At 38.9% G+C, this 17,667-nt stretch overlaps 1 protein-coding gene across 1 annotated transcript in view; it reads right to left on the reverse strand.

Moving 5' to 3' along the window:
- LOC130926860 (zinc finger protein 658B-like) overlaps nt 1–17,667 on the reverse strand; it is a 45,034-nt gene that overhangs the window by 22,486 nt on the left and 4,881 nt on the right. The window contains exons 2-4 of the mRNA XM_057852147.1: nt 15,878–15,982; nt 12,605–12,712; nt 5,925–7,490 (exon numbers count right to left, since the gene is read on the reverse strand). Of these exons, the coding sequence (XP_057708130.1) occupies nt 5,925–7,490; nt 12,605–12,712; nt 15,878–15,982 (1,779 nt within the window). The remainder of the gene's footprint in view (nt 1–5,924; nt 7,491–12,604; nt 12,713–15,877; nt 15,983–17,667) is intronic.

Genomic DNA, 17,667 nt, shown 5'->3' on the forward strand with positions numbered 1-17,667 from the left:
TTTCATTCCAACCAAACGAGACAAATACCTTTTCACCAATCTGGTTTCTTACAAGTGTAATCAGTTGATTGCAATCAGGTGCTGCTTATGTTAGTAGAAACCTCATTGGTTGAACTGTTTGTGCTGGATCTGTTGGAACAAAAACCAGGACCCACTGCGGCCCTTTGTGGAGTCGGTTTGAGACCGCTGGTTTAGGTAGTTAAATTGATGTTATATACATTATTAATCATTTATATATCGTTTTGTTTTCTGGTTAATACTTTCCAATGAAGTTTATGTATACAGGATTTGTCTTGAAATGTGTATTGTATTTTCATTGAAATTTATTATTTGTATGGCAAGATTAATTATGGCAGGGGTCTCCAAACCGGTCCTCAAGGGCCGCTGTGGGGCCTGGTTTTTGTTTTAACCGATCGAGTACCGACAGTTTAACCAATGAAGTTTCTGCTAAAACAAGCAGCACCTGACTGCAATCAACTGATTACACTTGTAAGACACCAGATTGGTGCAGAGGTTTTGTCTTGTTTTGTTGGAATGAAATCCTGCGCCCGCCGCAGCCCTATGTGGAATAGTTTGGAGACCACTGAATTATGGCATAAACAATGAAGTCATTTTATAGACAGAGATCTATAGAGATATATTATAATCAATTGGATACGTAAAACTTGCTTTGAAAAATAAATTCTTTCATTTGTTTATTCAGGTTGATCATAGAGCTAGTACAGAAAATGAATCCAACTCAAGTTGAGCCTTGCAGTACTTTGAGCGCCCGTAGTCAGACAGTCACAGTCTAGACACATTTTCTTCATTTTTCTCTCAAAGTGCACGAAATTGGTGCATTTTACAATAAAATGTAAAAAAAAAAAAAAAAATTCTCCCGGGAGGGGCATGTTCCCGGACCCTCCTATGGGGTCTGTGTTTCCCTTCGTATAGCGATTCTTATGGGCTGGGCTGAGTCAAAGTCCAGGGCTGCTTTTTAGTCCCAGTCCGCCCCTGCCTGTGTGGTGACCCTTTATTATGACATAATTCACCAACGAAACGTGTGTATATTTGGCCGAGCGTTTCCGGCTACGTCACAGTCAAGTGACAGACACTTAAGAGCCACACGCGTTCCGGCTGAGTTAGCAGTGTCACGAGCGGCCGGACACAGCAACACGTCTGCTCCACAAGCTATCGAGACTCTCAACATTCCATCTGCTACAAAATATTAGTTTTCGATTATAAATTTGTGTCCATTATTGGTTGACATCACTTTTCAATCTATACACATCTCTAAAATATGAAAATGTCAAACATTTTGGTGTAAAGAATACAGGTTGTCATGCATTGACTTGGTACTCTTTCATGAGGGTGATACCTTTCTTCAAAGCTTAAAAAACCGTGCTGATAAGCACATGAAAGCCGGTCGTCTACCAATACTCACAAATACAGATGTGTACGTCACAAAGTGCCTCTGAAAGAGTTAACCATTTAAGAGGTAGGGAAAATGCCGATACATTCCTAGTTAGCAGACTCCGCTTAAAAAGTAGCAGAAAATTGCTTGTCAACCAAGACAAAGTATATGTATAATTACACCACGCACATACAAATGAAGCTCAACATATACATCATAAAGCGTCTCTGATAGAATACAAACTGTTGAAAATTTAAAAAGGATCATTGTTTTCATGCTATTTTTAGACCGTGACGTCACATAGTAAAGCGGAAGTGGGACGTTATAGACCCACCTCGCATAGAAACAATGTTATTTCAGCTACTTTTCTCCGATAATCTTTCAAAAACGAACATGCCGATCACACATTGCTTTTTTGGAACTGGTAGAAACAACTCTAGACATTACGACATAAGGAGGTTTTCTTCATATGTTTCCCGAAACCAAAAACTCGGGAGGCAAAAATGCTAAGAATGAATCAACTTGCGCGGACGTTGAAAGCCAGCTCGGTGAAGAAATTCACATTTCATGTGCAGTAAACATTTTGTTGGGTTGGCTTGGTCCTTCAGAGGACGGAGAGGTAAGTTATTTTGATATTTTTAACTTACTTTTTAGCATGACGTTGTGCCGTGCTGCTTCTGTCTGACAATGAATGACCTGAAAAAAATTAAAATGGTATCTGATTGTCACTGTTACCTTTTCTGTTGTAAAAAAGAACAACTTCAGTAAGAGGGAAGTGTAAATTATAGAATTAAGTTATTAATGAAAAAATTAAAAGTGTACGTTGGCTGTCACTGAGTAACATTTGCGATCGCTACACAACACTAGCAACACAAATTACCACGAAGAACGGTCAGAGACGTGGACAACCAGAGGATATAAAATATAAGGAAGACAGGGCAGGTGGTAAAAGATAGCTTGTTGAAACAGAAGAATGTCATTGTCAGTCGGGTAAGAAAAAGGTGTCGATAAAAAAGCCAAGGCTATGCTTAGGTCGGCTCGTTTTTTTTCAGCCCTCGACACTCAAGGGATCTCTTGAACTGAACATTTGTATGTTCTTCCACATCTTTACCAGTGAATTTGGCACCAAGGACATCATTTTCGGACAGAATTGGTAGGTTTAGCTCTGTAAACATCTCTTTTGTACATGATTTCCATTCATTTCCTTTTGGAGACAAACGGGTGCATGTCCCCCCTTAGCAACAGTAGCTAATATCATGAATATTAATGGGCAGAAGTGACGTGTTGCTTACGGTACGCCATTACCGCAGGGTAGTTTTTTTTTTTTAAATATGGCGGCTCCATGTGATGCAAGAGAAGGGGCGTGGCTGCTGATTTCATCGAATCACCAAAGAGCTACGCAATATAGTTCCTGCGGCCCCACGCAAAATGACGTCATCCACCCCAAAAGGTTCGAGGAACTGCGGATAATTCCTAAAGTGCGAAAGGGCCTAAAAAGACCAAAGCCAAAAATTGGCCAGTCTTTTATCTCCTTTATATAGTTTTATTTTCTTTGATCTATTTCTCTCATACAACTCAATCTATATTTTGACATGATAAAAAGAAAAATCAACTGTGATTCTCACGTCATCATTTCTCGTGTAAGGTTCATTTCTGCGGCGAAATGAGCCACGCTTTCTTTTCAAATGAGTTTCCTTTTCTATTATTATCACAGACAGATCATTACTATGGCGTTTGCGTCAAAAGCTGTTTGTCAGTTTGGACACCCCTTGACGGAAGTTGTTCCTTGACGTAACTTTGAGCGCATATATGAAATGCTCGCTATCCGATGAGTTATTCCTCAATGAAGCAGCGTACGCTTTATTTTTCTGTTGATTTTTTTATTCCTTGACTTGATTGGAAGCGGCCACTCACTGACTGTACGGAAAGCGAGAGCAAAAAAGTTTTTTTTTTTTTTTTTTAAATCAATTATCAGACCTGCAGCCCGTGGGACAATATTTTCAGGCCTTCATACCTGGCATGTGTGTGAGGTATCACAGCCTGATTTATGACTGCATTGAAATATTACACATTAGGCCTGGCGCCCCCTAGTTGGAACAGGAAACACCCCTGTTTACGAGACAGGCTCCTCCTGCAAGGGAAAAAAATCAATTGACCTCAAACCTGTTTCAGGAGAGCCTTAAGACATGTGTTCAGGTGCCTTATAAAAAATATTGAGGCTCATTGAAGCAGAGTGTTCCAAAAAGGAAAGTGACCGTCTCCATTTTGTCTCACCACAAATTTTGAACAGTCATAACATGGCAGACATACAACACATCTGTGCCAAATGTCCCATGTTTGTTGAGAGTCGTACCCTGGAAGGTCCTGTAGGGGTCATTTGCATCAACTCTGCAGCACCAACTAGTGGCAGCAGAAAGTCACTCATTTTACTGATACAGTGCCTTGCAAAAGTATTCGGCCCCCTTGAACCTTGCAACCTTTCGCCACATTTCAGGCTTCAAACATAAAGATATAAAATTTTAATTTTTTGTCAAGAATCAACAACAAGTGGGACACAATCGTGAAGTGGAACAAAATTTATTGGATAATTTAAACTTTTTTAACAAATGAAAAACTGAAAAGTGGGGCGTGCAATATTATTCGGCCCCCTTGCGTTAATACTTTGTAGCGCCACCTTTTGCTCCAATTACAGCTGCAAGTCGCTTGGGGTATGTTTCTATCAGTTTTGCACATCGAGGGACTGACATTCTTGCCCATTCTTCCTTGCAAAACAGCTCGAGCTCAGTGAGGTTGGATGGAGAGTGTTTGTGAACAGCAGTCTTCAGCTCTTTCCACAGATTCTCGATTGGATTCAGGTCTGGACTTTGACTTGGCCATTCTAACACCTGGTTACGTTTATTTTTGAAACATTCCATTGTAGATTTGGCTTTATGTTTTGGATCATTGTCCTGTTGGAAGATAAATCTCCGTCCCAGTCTCAGGTCTTGTGCAGATACCAACAGGTTTTCTTCCAGAATGTTCCTGTATTTGGCTGCATCCATCTTCCCGTCAATTTCAACCATCTTCCCTGTCCCTGCTGAAGAAAAGCAGGCCCAAACCATGATGCTGCCACCACCATGTTTGACAGTGGGGATGGTTTGTTCAGGGTGATGAGCTGTGTTGCTTTTACGCCAAACATATCGTTTTGCATTGTGGCCAAAAAGTTCAATTTTGGTTTCATCTGACCAGAGCACCTTCTTCCACATGTTTGGTGTGTCTCCCAGGTGGCTTGTGGCAAACTTTAAACGAGACTTTTTATGGATATCTTTGAGAAATGGCTTTCTTCTTGCCACTCTTCCATAAAGGCCAGATTTGTGCAATGTACGACTGATTGTTGTCCTATGGACAGACTCTCCCACCTCAGCTGTAGATCTCTGCAGTTCATCCAGCGTGATCATGGCCCTCTTGGCTGCATCTCTGATCAGTTTTCTCCTTGTTTGAGAAGAAAGTTTGGAAGGACGACCGGGTCTTGGTAGATTTGCAGTGGTCTGATGCTCCTTCCATTTCAATATGATGGCTTGCACAGTGCTCCTTGAGATGTTTAAAGCTTGGGAAATCTTTTTGTATCCAAATCCGGCTTTAAACTTCTCCACAACAGTATCTCGGACCTGCCTGGTGTGTTCCTTGGTTTTCATAATGCTCTCTGCACTTTAAACAGAACCCTGAGACTATCACAGAGCAGATGCATTTATACGGAGACTTGATTACACACAGGTGGATTCTATTTATCATCATCGGTCATTTAGGACAACATTGGATCATTCAGAGATCCTCACTGAACTTCTGGAGTGAATTTGCTGCACTGAAAGTAAAGGGGCCAAATAATATTGCACGCCCCACTTTTCAGTTTTTTATTTGTTAAAAAAATTTAAATTATCCAATAAATGTTGTTCCACTTCACGATTGTGTCCCACTTGTTGTTGATTCTTGACAAAAAAATTAAATTTCATATCTTTATGTTTGAAGCCTGAAATGTGGCGAAAGGTTGCAAGATTCAAGGGGGCCGAATACTTTTGCAAGGCACTGTATATGTCCAGTTCTTTTCAGGTTGGTCATTGTATTTTCAAAACCTTTTGCAGTAATACATTTTAAGGCCCACGTCCACATCTCTCGCTTTCTGTTTTCCGTGACGACCCTTTCTTCACCCTTAAAAGGAAGTATATTTTTTCAGGGACTTAGGCAGATTATAGAGCCACAGAATTTGGCACACGTGGTGAAATTGGCCCAATTACAAATTCATTTTGGTACTGAGTAAGGGCGTGGCTGCACAGCTCAGTTGCGCCTCCTTTTTTGTAGTACTCTCTCCAATTGTTTTTTTTTCTCCTAGGTGTGTAAATGCATTTCTAATCCCCAAAAAAAGAGACGAGTTTCGAGCAAGTTAGGTTCTCATGAGATGATGAGAGCGGGACGATCTGCTAGTACAGTCCTGCTTGCAGGCCAAGTTTTCCATATTTATTTAATGACATCATTTATGAATGATTTTGATTTTTTCAATTTGGGGTCTGCTGTTTCAAATATTGAATGTGGGTTCTTGTGTGTTCTTTTAAGTGTTGCTTCAGAGTGAATCTTCGATAACAAATCTCGCAGGAAAAAGGTTTTTCGCCAGTGTGGATTCTTGTGTGTATTTTTAAGGAGCATTTGCGACTGAATCCTTGACCACAAACTGAGCAGGCAAAAGGTTTTTCGCCAGTGTGGATTCTTGTGTGTATCTTTAAGGAGCTCTTGCAACGGAATCCTTGACCACAAACTGAGCAGGAAAAAGGTTTTTCGCCAGCGTGGCTTCTTTCATGACTTTGTAAGTTGTGCTTTCGAGAGAATCTTTGACCACAAACTGAGCAGGGAAAAGGTTTTTCGCCAGTGTGGATTGTTGTGTGTATTTTTAAGGAGCTCTTGCAACTGTATCCTTGACCACAAACTGAGCAGAGAAAAGGTTTTTCGCCAGTGTGGATTCTTGTGTGGATTGTCAAGTGTTCCTTTTGAATGAATTTTCGATCACAAACTGAGCAGGAAAAAGGTTTTTCGCCAGTGTGGCTTCTTTCGTGACTTTGTAAGTTTTGCTTTCGAGAGAATCTTTGACCACAAACTGAGCAGGAAAACGGTTTTTCGCCAGTGTGGGTTCTTTGGTGATTTTGTAAGTTTCGCTTTGTGGCGAATCTTCGATCACAAATTGGGCAGGAAAAAGTTTTTTCGCCAGTGTGGGTTCTTGTGTGTGTTTTTAAGGAACTCTTGCAACTAAATCCTTGACCACAAACTGAGCAGGAAAAAGGTTTTTCGCCGGTGTGGGTTCTTGTGTGTTCTTTCAAGTGTTCCGTCTGAGTGAATCTCCGATCACAAATGGAGCAGGAAAAGGGTTTTTCACCAGTGTGGATTCTCGTGTGGATTTTCAAGTGGTGCTTTTTAGTGAATCTTTTATCACAAACTGAGCAGGAAAAAGATTTTTCGCCAGCGTGGGTTCTTTTGTGATCTTGTAAGAGTTGCTTTTGAGGGAATCTTTGACCACAAACTAAGCAGGAAAACATTTTTTCACCGATGTGGTTTCTTGTGTGTACTTTCAAGTGTTGCTTTTTAGTGAATCTTTGATCACAAACTGAGCAGACAAAAGGTCTTTCACCAGTGTGGCTCCTTATATGCATATGACAAGTTTTCTTATGAGCAAAGGTTTTCCCACACTGAGAGCATTTGCAGGGTTTGTCATTACGGTGAAATTTCTTGTGAACATCATCATTGGAAGGTGACTGTGACGTGGTGCCATTTCTGTCTGATAGCGCGATGAAAATGTCTGCTTGTAATCCTTCTGTCGAGCTGCTGACGCTTACAGGCTCCGCCCCTTTGCCGGCCTCACTCGGACCATCTTCACTCTTCAAGGGCTCACTAGTCCACCTGGTAATACCTTCCTCCTCTTTAACGCATGGCAGCTCTTCCCCCTCCTTTTTGATTGGAAGTTGCTTCTGTTGACAGGGGTTTGGTTCTTCCTCTTTGATTTGGGGGAGCTCAACATCCTCTTTAACACCAGGAGATTCTGGCTCATGCCGTTCAGCACCAAGATATTTTCTGAAACCTGCAAGACACAAGAAAAGTATTGATGTACTTTATGGACTATCACCACGCCTTTCCTTTGTGCAAAACTTGGAGAACATTAGTACAGTGATCCTTTGCAGTTTTGCGGAAACAGTGCATGGCGCGGTTTTAAAAAGTATTTATATTTAAAAGAAAAAAAACAAACAAAAAAACATTAAAAACCGGAAGGAAAAAAATATGTGGTTTCATTTTAAAGCGCAAAGAGACATTATTTCGCGTAGTGATGCGTCCGAAAATTTGGTGTTTAAAACTACCTGCCAAAAATAGTTAAAAATGCAATTTCTGTTTAAATGTTTTGAAGACAACTGCGTGAAAAACTTTAGTCCTCTTGTGAAGACTTCATTAAAACACAGCATACGGAAAGCATTATTGTAGCATACTAGACTCATACTCGTATTTACACATTCGTGTTCGTATATTAAAAAAAATTGTACACATATTTACGCAGTTGTGTTCATATTTTGGCATTTGTATCGCTAACCACCAAATTCTGATGTCAGATTTTTTTTGCGGGTGCATGAGTGCAACTGCCTTTTCAATGACAAAGAATCTCAAGCTTACGGCTACGAATCAAAAGTGTTGAAATTACGTCACGTAAGTCACGGGGAAAACTAATTGATCCTCTTGAATATAAGCATTTCATTTTGACTAAATGTTTTCTCTTGTCACTGCACTATGCCAGTGTATGTCAGTGTACTTGTTAGTATGTTGATAAAATACTTCTAAATGATTAGACTAATAACCCAATTACCGTAATTTTCGGACTATAAGGCACACTTGCCTATAAGCTGCCACCCATCAAATTTGACACAAAAACGGCATTTACTCATAGATGAGCTGCAACTGTCCTCACTGTACTATGGGGTATTTACACCAAAAGATATTAACTGGTAATACTTTATTTGAAATGAACCACCATGACGTTTTGAACCAATTTGCTGCAAAGCTTTATTGCTTCAAGAGGCTTCATTTGGCCATCACTGCTCCTTTATGGGACAGAGCAAACCTCTGCTACCACCTGCTGTCAACACTGTTGTCATCCAACATGCCTCCTAGCATGCACTGCAGCGCTACAGATGTAAATGACAATCAAAATTCATGTTCTGTGCCAATTATTTCTTCAGTTACTGTTCCAGTTGTTTCATTAATTGCTAGTATGGTATTTGGTGACACTTTATTTGACAGTGGCACCATATGACTGTCATAAGACCATTATAAGTATGACATGACACTGCTATGAGCATTAATCACTGTAATGACAGAAATCATTTTGTGTCATCCGGCAAATTATCTTACTTTTCAATGGATGTAAAAGATTCGAGCTGGACATAAATGGAGTTAGTGACATAATTTGCCGGACAACACTTAATGACATCTGTCATATGCATTCATTAACGCCCATTATAGTGTAATCTCATAATTATAACAGTCTTACGGCAGTCTTATGACGCCACTGTCAAAGTGTTACCTATTAATCTAATAAATCAACAAATAAGCCTCACTGGAATATAAGCCGTAGGATTCAAAATGAGGGAAAAAGTAGCGGCTCGGGGTTCGAAAATTACTGTACCTAAAGTTTTTTATATCTACCTACCGTCTTTACCCTAACACTGCAGATTCACACTCCATTATTGTGCTCAAAATATGACCCAGACAGTTGTTCTATGTTAGCACTAAATTTTGTTTAATGCAGAGTTTTCATTTTTGTTGTTGTTAAACCTGTCCTGCTCAGGAAATCTGAGTGTCCGATTGGTCTGAAGTTCTGAACAGTTTTAATGCATCACATGGGAGAAAGACATATTCCTACTGTGATCATTCAACATGCCTCGTTTATTAATAGAAAGCAGCGAACAGGACGGGATTATGGGGGGACGGAAGAAATGGAGGAGAGCGAGATAGAAGTACAAACAACAACAAGAAATACATTGAACGCCTACAGTAACTATGAATATGTTGGTGCTATCGTTAGCCAGTTGTATTTCCAGTTGACACCATATGGGGGGCCTGATGACCAAAGAAAATAGAAAAAGGGGGGGGGGGGAGTAAGAAAGATAAATGATTGGGAGGGGTGGATCAAGGGCGTAGGTTTGCATAGGGAAGGTCGGGGACAAAACATGACCAACTTTTTGGAATGCACAAATTGTCCCCACCAGAGGTTGCGCTAGACTTTTTCGTTGTCTGTCATTTTGACTGACAGGGTCATAAAAATCCGGTCATAATCTATTTTTACCCGTCAATTAAATTTTTAAAATGGTGATAATGACATTGTGGTGACCCTTTGTTTGGCATAATTCACTTTCCGTACTTGTGTGTCCATTTGGCCGAGCGCGTTAGCGGCTCCGACAGTCACGTGACAGAGACACTTAAGAGCCGCGCGCGGTCCCCTCACTATCCACTCGCTCTCGCTATATGATTGGCCGAAGAGTCGAAATGCTCTCCCGTGAAATGCCCGTTTAAAAATGTTCCCGTTGTTACTTCTTGCGTTCGCTTATAAGTGCCCATTTAAAAAGGAAAAGCGATGGATGATACTACACACACAGCGTATTATTAACAAATGTTAAAGTTGTATAATCATATAGCGAGAATAAGGAACGTCACTGACAAGCGCAGGCCCCCGCGAGTGGATAGTGAGGGGTCTAGGATAGTGCGCCTACAGCTAACAAGACTCTTAACATTGCATACCGCTTCAACATATTCAATAGTATTTAGTTTTCATTCATTTTAAATTAATATTCTGTCCGAACAAGCTAAACAGAGAATCCACACCGTGCCATCACACATCAAGCAGATGAATATGTAAGTTTTTCTCCGCAGTGACAAAAACAGCTAACTGTGGCCCCAGTAGTTAGGTAGCCTACCATATGTAGCATATGGAACAATGAAATTAACAGTTCACCTGCTGTGGCCTGAACGTAGTCTCACACTTTCCTCCTGGTGCGCATGGACTTGAATTGCGTGCCCGCTTGTGCAGTCCCTGTTTTTTCACCTCTTTTATCAACACCATCGTCGTTTTGGGGCTTTTTGAAGAAACTTCGGACACTCAGTTGCCTTGACATTTTTCAGAATAAGGCCAACGACGTCATGCATCAAAAGAGACAATAGCTAATTAATAAGCTCACTCGCCATCCTGTGGTCTGGGATGTGAATTGCAACCGGTCAAAATGACGGCTGGATTTCAGTTTTTTCCGTCACCGTTTTAAAAAATCGGTCAACGACGGAAAATATTCGGTTAACGCGACCCCTGGTCCCCACCAACTTTTAAGCAACCTTATTTGTATTATATAATGACTTCAGTTATATAGGTCATTTAGATTATCTTCCCATATGTTGTAACGATAGAATTGACCCTACCATAATTAAGTGAATTGTTTTCAGACTTACATTTACCCCTTATTCACTTGCTGAATGAGCCAGTCCATGTTTTTTCCCCTCAAACGCACATTTGATTGGCTGATGACTTGACCCCCCCCACCACCACCACCACCACCACCACCATCCACACACACTCTCACAGTACAGAATTACATTACATGTCGACATGCCGCCTCTTCCACCGCTTCGAAGAGGAAGAAAGGTGTTTTTTTTTCGGCCAGCAGCCGCTGTAAGTAATATGAAAAGTCATTGTCGTGAAGGTGGGAAACGCACCACTAATTTTGCTACAGAAAGTCTGACCTGCATCACAGTTTAGCATTACCATTACATTAAACTGTATGCACTTACCGACCTGATTAGGAAGCTGCTTCAGGAGAAGTGTCCTCCTGTATGTGTATTCTACTATGTTAACGTTAATTAAACTGAGAAATATAGTGAATTCTGCTCAACTATAAGAAATGTAGTGAACCAAGGTTTACCCCCTTCTCCCCATTTTATTTTGATTTAGCTTATATGTCCTAAAGCAGCCCTAATGAGTTTTCATTTTTTGTTGAGTTTGGATGTGCTTGTGGACAAAAGCAGTGGGGTTTTTCCTGAAGGAAGGCTCCATTTTTAAAAAAAAAAATCCTTTATTTAATTTTTAATTTATTAATTATTTAATTTATTTTGACGGAAAATTTTGACTGGTATTAAGGAAAAAAGTTTTTTTTTTTTACATTCCTGGATAGTTAAGAGAAGACTAACAATTTTGTATTTCTTTGTATGTTAATACACAAATTTGTGTTCAAATATTGAAATTTAAATTTGCTAATAAAATCCAGACATTTATTCTGGAAAATCAAAATGTTCAAAATTTTTCTTTAGTAGTTTTTGAAAACAAAGATTTGAATCGAACGATGTACCACCTAAGCCAATACATATGCACTGCAAAACCCCACCTCCTTAAAACGAGGGGGGGAACCTTGTTTTCAGTGTAAATCTACTAGAAAAAAAATGAAATTATCTGCTAATGCTTCGAGTAAATTTAACTGACTTAAATTTCTTGAAATCAGAAAAATAGCTAGCTGAAAAAAAGCTTAACAGACTTCTATAGTTCATCTTTAAAAAAATTGTCAGAAATGTTCTTAATTCAAGAATAGATATTGTTCAAAACATTATTTGAAAGCATTTTTTCTTGATTTAGTTGAAAAATGACCGACTTCTAGATTTTTGGGCTTCATAAAAACAAATGTTAATATTTACTCGAAGTTAGTGGAAGACTTTGACACATTAATCTGTTAAGTAGCCTTTAAAACTCAAACCAAGATGAAGAAAAGTATTCGACTAGATTTAAGAAAAATCAAATTAACACGTTATACTATACATTTGCAGTGTGAAAGTTAGCATAAGTCAATACATATTTATTATGCATTCATCGTTAGGGATAGGAATTGATAGGTATTTTACGATTCCGATTCTATTAATGATATTGCTTACGATTCGATTCTTTATCGATTTTAATTTGGGGAAAAAGAACAAACATTTTGATTGGAATAAGGCCTGAACGATATATCGTTTAAACATCGCCATCGTGATGTGCGCATGCGCAATGGTCCCATCGCATGGACGTGCGAGTTTTTCATTTTACTTTTATTAGTTTTAATACACAAACTTTTTGGTTCGCGTCATGCTTTCCGCAGCCAAAAATTGCGGAAGTGAGGATAAAGCAATGCTTGAGATTACCTTCAATGTGTACGAACTCTTCCTCTTCCTTGATGAATGGTGACTCTTCCTCCTCCTCCTTGATCCAAGCAGACTCCCGGTGCTCAGGATGATGGGCTCGGCTGACATCTGCAAGACCAAGACCACAAACAAATCTTATTTCTTCATTCGCAAACTTGTGTCCCAAAAGTTTATTTCTGTTGGGGAAAATTCATCCTTGCCATTTTTTTTTTAAATTTGTGTTTTCCAATCCAGCACAAAAGTCATTCAAAGTGCTTGACAATGGGCATCACTCGGTTTTAAGAACGGGATGGGGGGGGGTGGCTTACCCCCTATAATATACAATACATATGGCGGAAAACACAGGCAAGACTGAAAAAGCAGTTTCTGCTTTTGCACTCCTCTTTAAAAGAAACGGCTGTCATTTAAGCCAAAATAACTGTTGTGTTTGATAGAACAATATATCTATATGCTGCCATAGCAGATTCATGGATGCATGCATCAAGCCCCCGAACTATTTGTAATTTGTCAGTTTTACCCTGGAAACCCTCGTTTACAGACGTCGCGCAACCGCTTTTGTTTCAACCTAGCCATAAAAAGGAGGTAAGTAATCGTATTAATTATTCTAAATGTCTGTCATTTTTAGCTTAGAATCATTAATTGATGTATAATGTTAAAAAAAAAAAAAACACTTTAAAAAATTATTCACTCGCATATTTTAAACTTTTAAATAAATTACGTCACAATGAAAAAATTGGCGTCTGTAAAAAAGTCACGGATATGTACCTCATAACTATCGCTTAATTGAATTTTTTTCGTCACGGTTTCGTCATATTCCCCAATATTTTAGATGATAAACATTCGATCCAAACAAAGAAAAATTTAAAAATAACATTTAAAAGGGAAAATATATGAAAAAGAAAATCTCGACCACTCTTTCTTGTCTGCGATTTCTGCATCGCGACTCTTATTACCATGTTTCACCCATAAAATCCCAAAAGAATCCAGCTGTGGCCATTCACATCTGTCTTGACACTCAGTGAAACATGCTACATAGACTTTTTGGATCGAAACAAGGTAAGTGAGATTCATAAACACTTGGAGAACATTTTCAGGCAACGTATTTTTTTGAATGCGAATGTTTGCTTCTGGGCGATTTGAAACTGGAAAATTGATAGATTTTATTAGCAGCCTCTAATAAATCTATTACTAAGAAATGGCTTAAAAAAGAATCACCAACTATTAAGGAATGGATAGATATTGTACATGAAATTCACATCATGGAGAAGCTGTCATTTTCACTGAAATTAGAGATTGATACATTTTATTTGATATGGTCCAAGATGGACGTGAAACCAATTAGAATGGATTTCAATTGACGCTCAAAAGAGAAAGTACCTCCTTATTCTGTTTCGTAAGAAAACAATTCCTGAGGTGCTCCCAAATGTTTTAAGTTGCTGCATGTTCTTTATTTATGTTTTTTTTTTTTTCCGTTTGTTTGTTTGTTTGTTCCCTTAAAGGGATCCTCTACCTTAAATGCATGTAGGCTCTGATAAACCACAATTGTTTTCTTGTACTAAAATATGTTGTTAGAAACACATACGCCATGTTTTGCGGGCTCGCAGTGATGACGTAAATGGGATGTTTCCAAATGTGTAGCGTGTACAACAATTGCGTATTGCTGCCTAAACTCGCAGTAAAATGCCACGATGTGCTGCTTTTGGATGCAATTTCCAGTTAAATGGAAACAAGGGGGAGTGACGTGAGTTGTCAAAGTGGAATTATTATTTTTTGTGAATAAATGTGCATAAGTGGAAGCTTTTCGCCTTTTTGGTCCCTGTATGCACGGATCCTACCTACCGCGGGTTACAACTGGCACCCGAACATTTTTCCTGGATCCTCAGTCAAGTAAGGGATCAGTCTATTTTCTGGAGCATATGGTCCCACCGCAGCTGCAATATTGGTTTCGGATCTGTCTATTTTCTGGATTCGTCAGTCCCACAGCGGCTTATTCAGATCAGTCTATTTTGTGGATTCGACGGCCTGATTGTGCCTGCAACACTGTCGTGGGATCGGTCTAATTCCTGGATCTTCAAATGAGTGAATAAACGCGGATTTGGATTACTATTGCAATCTTTTTTGTTGACTATTCTTCATGGGAGTTTTCCTCAAATCATACCAAATAATTAAAGCACTATGGGAAGCTACAGTGACGACAGTGACTCTGACGTGGACCTTACTTTCATGTTGGAGTTTGTCTGGGAACGTGTGTGCTTACCGCTGAGCTCTCGAGTGATGAAATATTATTTTTTGTGAATAAATGTGGAAGCTTCTCCCCTTTTTGGTACTTTTATGCACGTATCCTACCTACCACGCATTGCAATGTACAAGACATGGATTACACTCGATTCCAGGATTTGTTCCCGTCAGATGACGGATTTAATGAGGACAGTCAGCCACGACACGACTCCGATCCTGACTATCACACGTGTGCATTCATTGTTTTATTAAATTAAGTGAGAGTTTATATTGTCGTTAGTCATGAAAATAAAAATGCATGAATGACAAGGTGTCTTCAAACTTTTGGCCTGTATTTTATGTAAAGCATACGACAGCTCTGGATGCTATTAATCTACATAATTATACTGGGATAAGTTTGAAAACGCAATAGCTTACCTTGAAGATCTGCTGACAAAAACTGGAGTTCTCAATAACATACACTCTCTCACTCCGTTGTCTTTGAGACGCACTTGCCGCGAGTGCATCATCAGTTTTGCCCAACTTTTGTCTTATCAGGTATTTGCTGCACCGCATTTTGCCCTGCTGCTCGTCTTGTGAACGACCGACTGTGCTGTCCTGCTCTTCACATTTCAGATCTGGTTCAAAAAGGAAGGGCAGAACCTACGACATGTTGGGAAAGCTAACGAGTGATACGCTGGAATTTCGGCAACGGGCCCGGTGACGTCACGCACCGCGACATAACAAGAATGGCGACCTATCAATTAAAATAATTTTACAAACTTTATTAAAACGAAAACTTTAAGAGGTGTTTTTATATCAAATTATTTGAACTCATACTATTATTTATCTTTTAAGAATTACTTGTCTTAAAGATAGAGGATCCCATTAAAAAACAAAAAATAATGAATCGAGAAACGGACTTTCGTCATTCACTATTATAAATACAATGTACTGTATATTATTTGTGAGAATCGAAAAAAAAAAAACATATATATACATATATTAGACTGAAAAACATTTCTGTACTTAAGAAAAAGCAATGCTTGGGATGACCTTCAATGTTTACGAACTCTTCCTCCTTCTTGATGGATGGCGACTCTTCCTCCTCCTTGATGCAAGCCGACTCCCGGTGCTCTGGACGATGGGCTGGGCTGACATCTGCAAGACCAAGACCACAAACAAATCTTATTTCGTCTTTTGCTAACTAAGTTTATTTATGTTGGGGGAAATTCATCCTTGCCAACTGTTTTTTTAATTCGTGTTTTCAATCCAGCACAAAAGTCATTCAAAGCTTAGCCCCCTATAATTATATATATATATATATATACACACACACACACATGGGGGGAAACACTCAGGTGAAGTTCCGCTCTAAGACCTCCAATTTGACCAAATTTCAAAACTGTCCTATATGCATGTGTGATACATCTTTAGAAAGCTTATAATCTAAATTTTCTAGGGGAAGAAAAACTTTGAACTGGAGGGCATTTTTAGAAAATATAAACAAATTTAAACAGCAAAACCCTAATTGGAGATGAGAGCACGCGAGAGCAGAATTAAAGACGCCACGATTTTAACGAGATATTATTGCGTACTTGGCTTGTTTCGATCCAAAAACTCCATGTAGCATGTATCACCGAGTGTCAAGACACAGATGTGAAGGGCCACAGACGGATTTTTGGGGGGTTTTATGGGAGAAACATAGTAATATATCAAGGGTCGCGATGCAGAAATCGCAGACATCAAGGAGTGGTCGAGATGTTGTTTTTCATATATTTACCCTTTTAAACTTTTTTTTTTTTTTCTTTCAATTTTTCTTTGTTTGGATCGATTATTTATCATCTAAAATATTGGGGAACATGCGACAGTAACGAAAAAAATACAATTAAGCAATAGTTATGAGGTAGATATCCTTGACTTTTTTTACAGACACCAATTTTTTTCATTGTGACGTAATTTGTTTAAAAGTTTAAAATATGCGAGTGAATGATTTTTTAAAGTCTTTTTTTTTTTTTTAATAAATATTAGACACCAATTAATGATTCTAAACTAAAAATGACAAACATTTCATATAATAAATACGATTACTTACCTACTTATTATGGCTAGGTTGAAACAAAGCGGTTGCGCGACGTCTGTAAACGAGGGTTTTCAGGGTAAAACGGACAAATTAAAAATAGTTCGGTGACTAAAGGCCCAAGTACACCGCATGCGTAATGCGCCATGAATCTGCTATGGCAGCATATAGACATACTGTTTTATCAAATGCAACAGTTCTTTTGGCTTAAAATAATGCAGTTTATTTTAAGGAGGGGTGCAAGAGTAGAAACTGCTTTTTCAGCCTTGTCTGTGTTTTCCACCATACAGTATATAAAATCATAGAGGCTAATGCCACGACTTTCACTCACAACACGGTAATTGTTTGTTCCAGAATATTTGTAAATCATACAGATTACATTTTGGGCACATGTGTAACAAAAATGGCTGTAATTTTAAACTCTGTAAAATGCTAAAAATCACTTGAAGTAATATCTGGGTTGAATAGGGCTGGGCGATATGGCCTTAAGTACGTATCACAGTAAATTGAGCCGATTTACCTCGATACCGATAAATGCAGGGGTGAAAGTGGCTAGAATTTCTTGCTGTAACTCCCCAACGTGAAAGTCGCCATGGAGCCAGAAATTTTGTTCATTTATTTATTTATTTGGGGGGGGGGTCAAACCACCCAAAACTACTGAAATGCAAAGAAAACGGTTTTGGCACAGTTATTTCTATAACGCATACAAAAACTGATTTTCATTCAAACTTGTATTTTTTCAATGATTTGCGACATAAAACAAAAA

Source organism: Corythoichthys intestinalis, chromosome 12 (genome assembly GCF_030265065.1).
Source record: "Corythoichthys intestinalis isolate RoL2023-P3 chromosome 12, ASM3026506v1, whole genome shotgun sequence".
NCBI lineage: Eukaryota > Metazoa > Chordata > Actinopteri > Syngnathiformes > Syngnathidae > Corythoichthys > Corythoichthys intestinalis.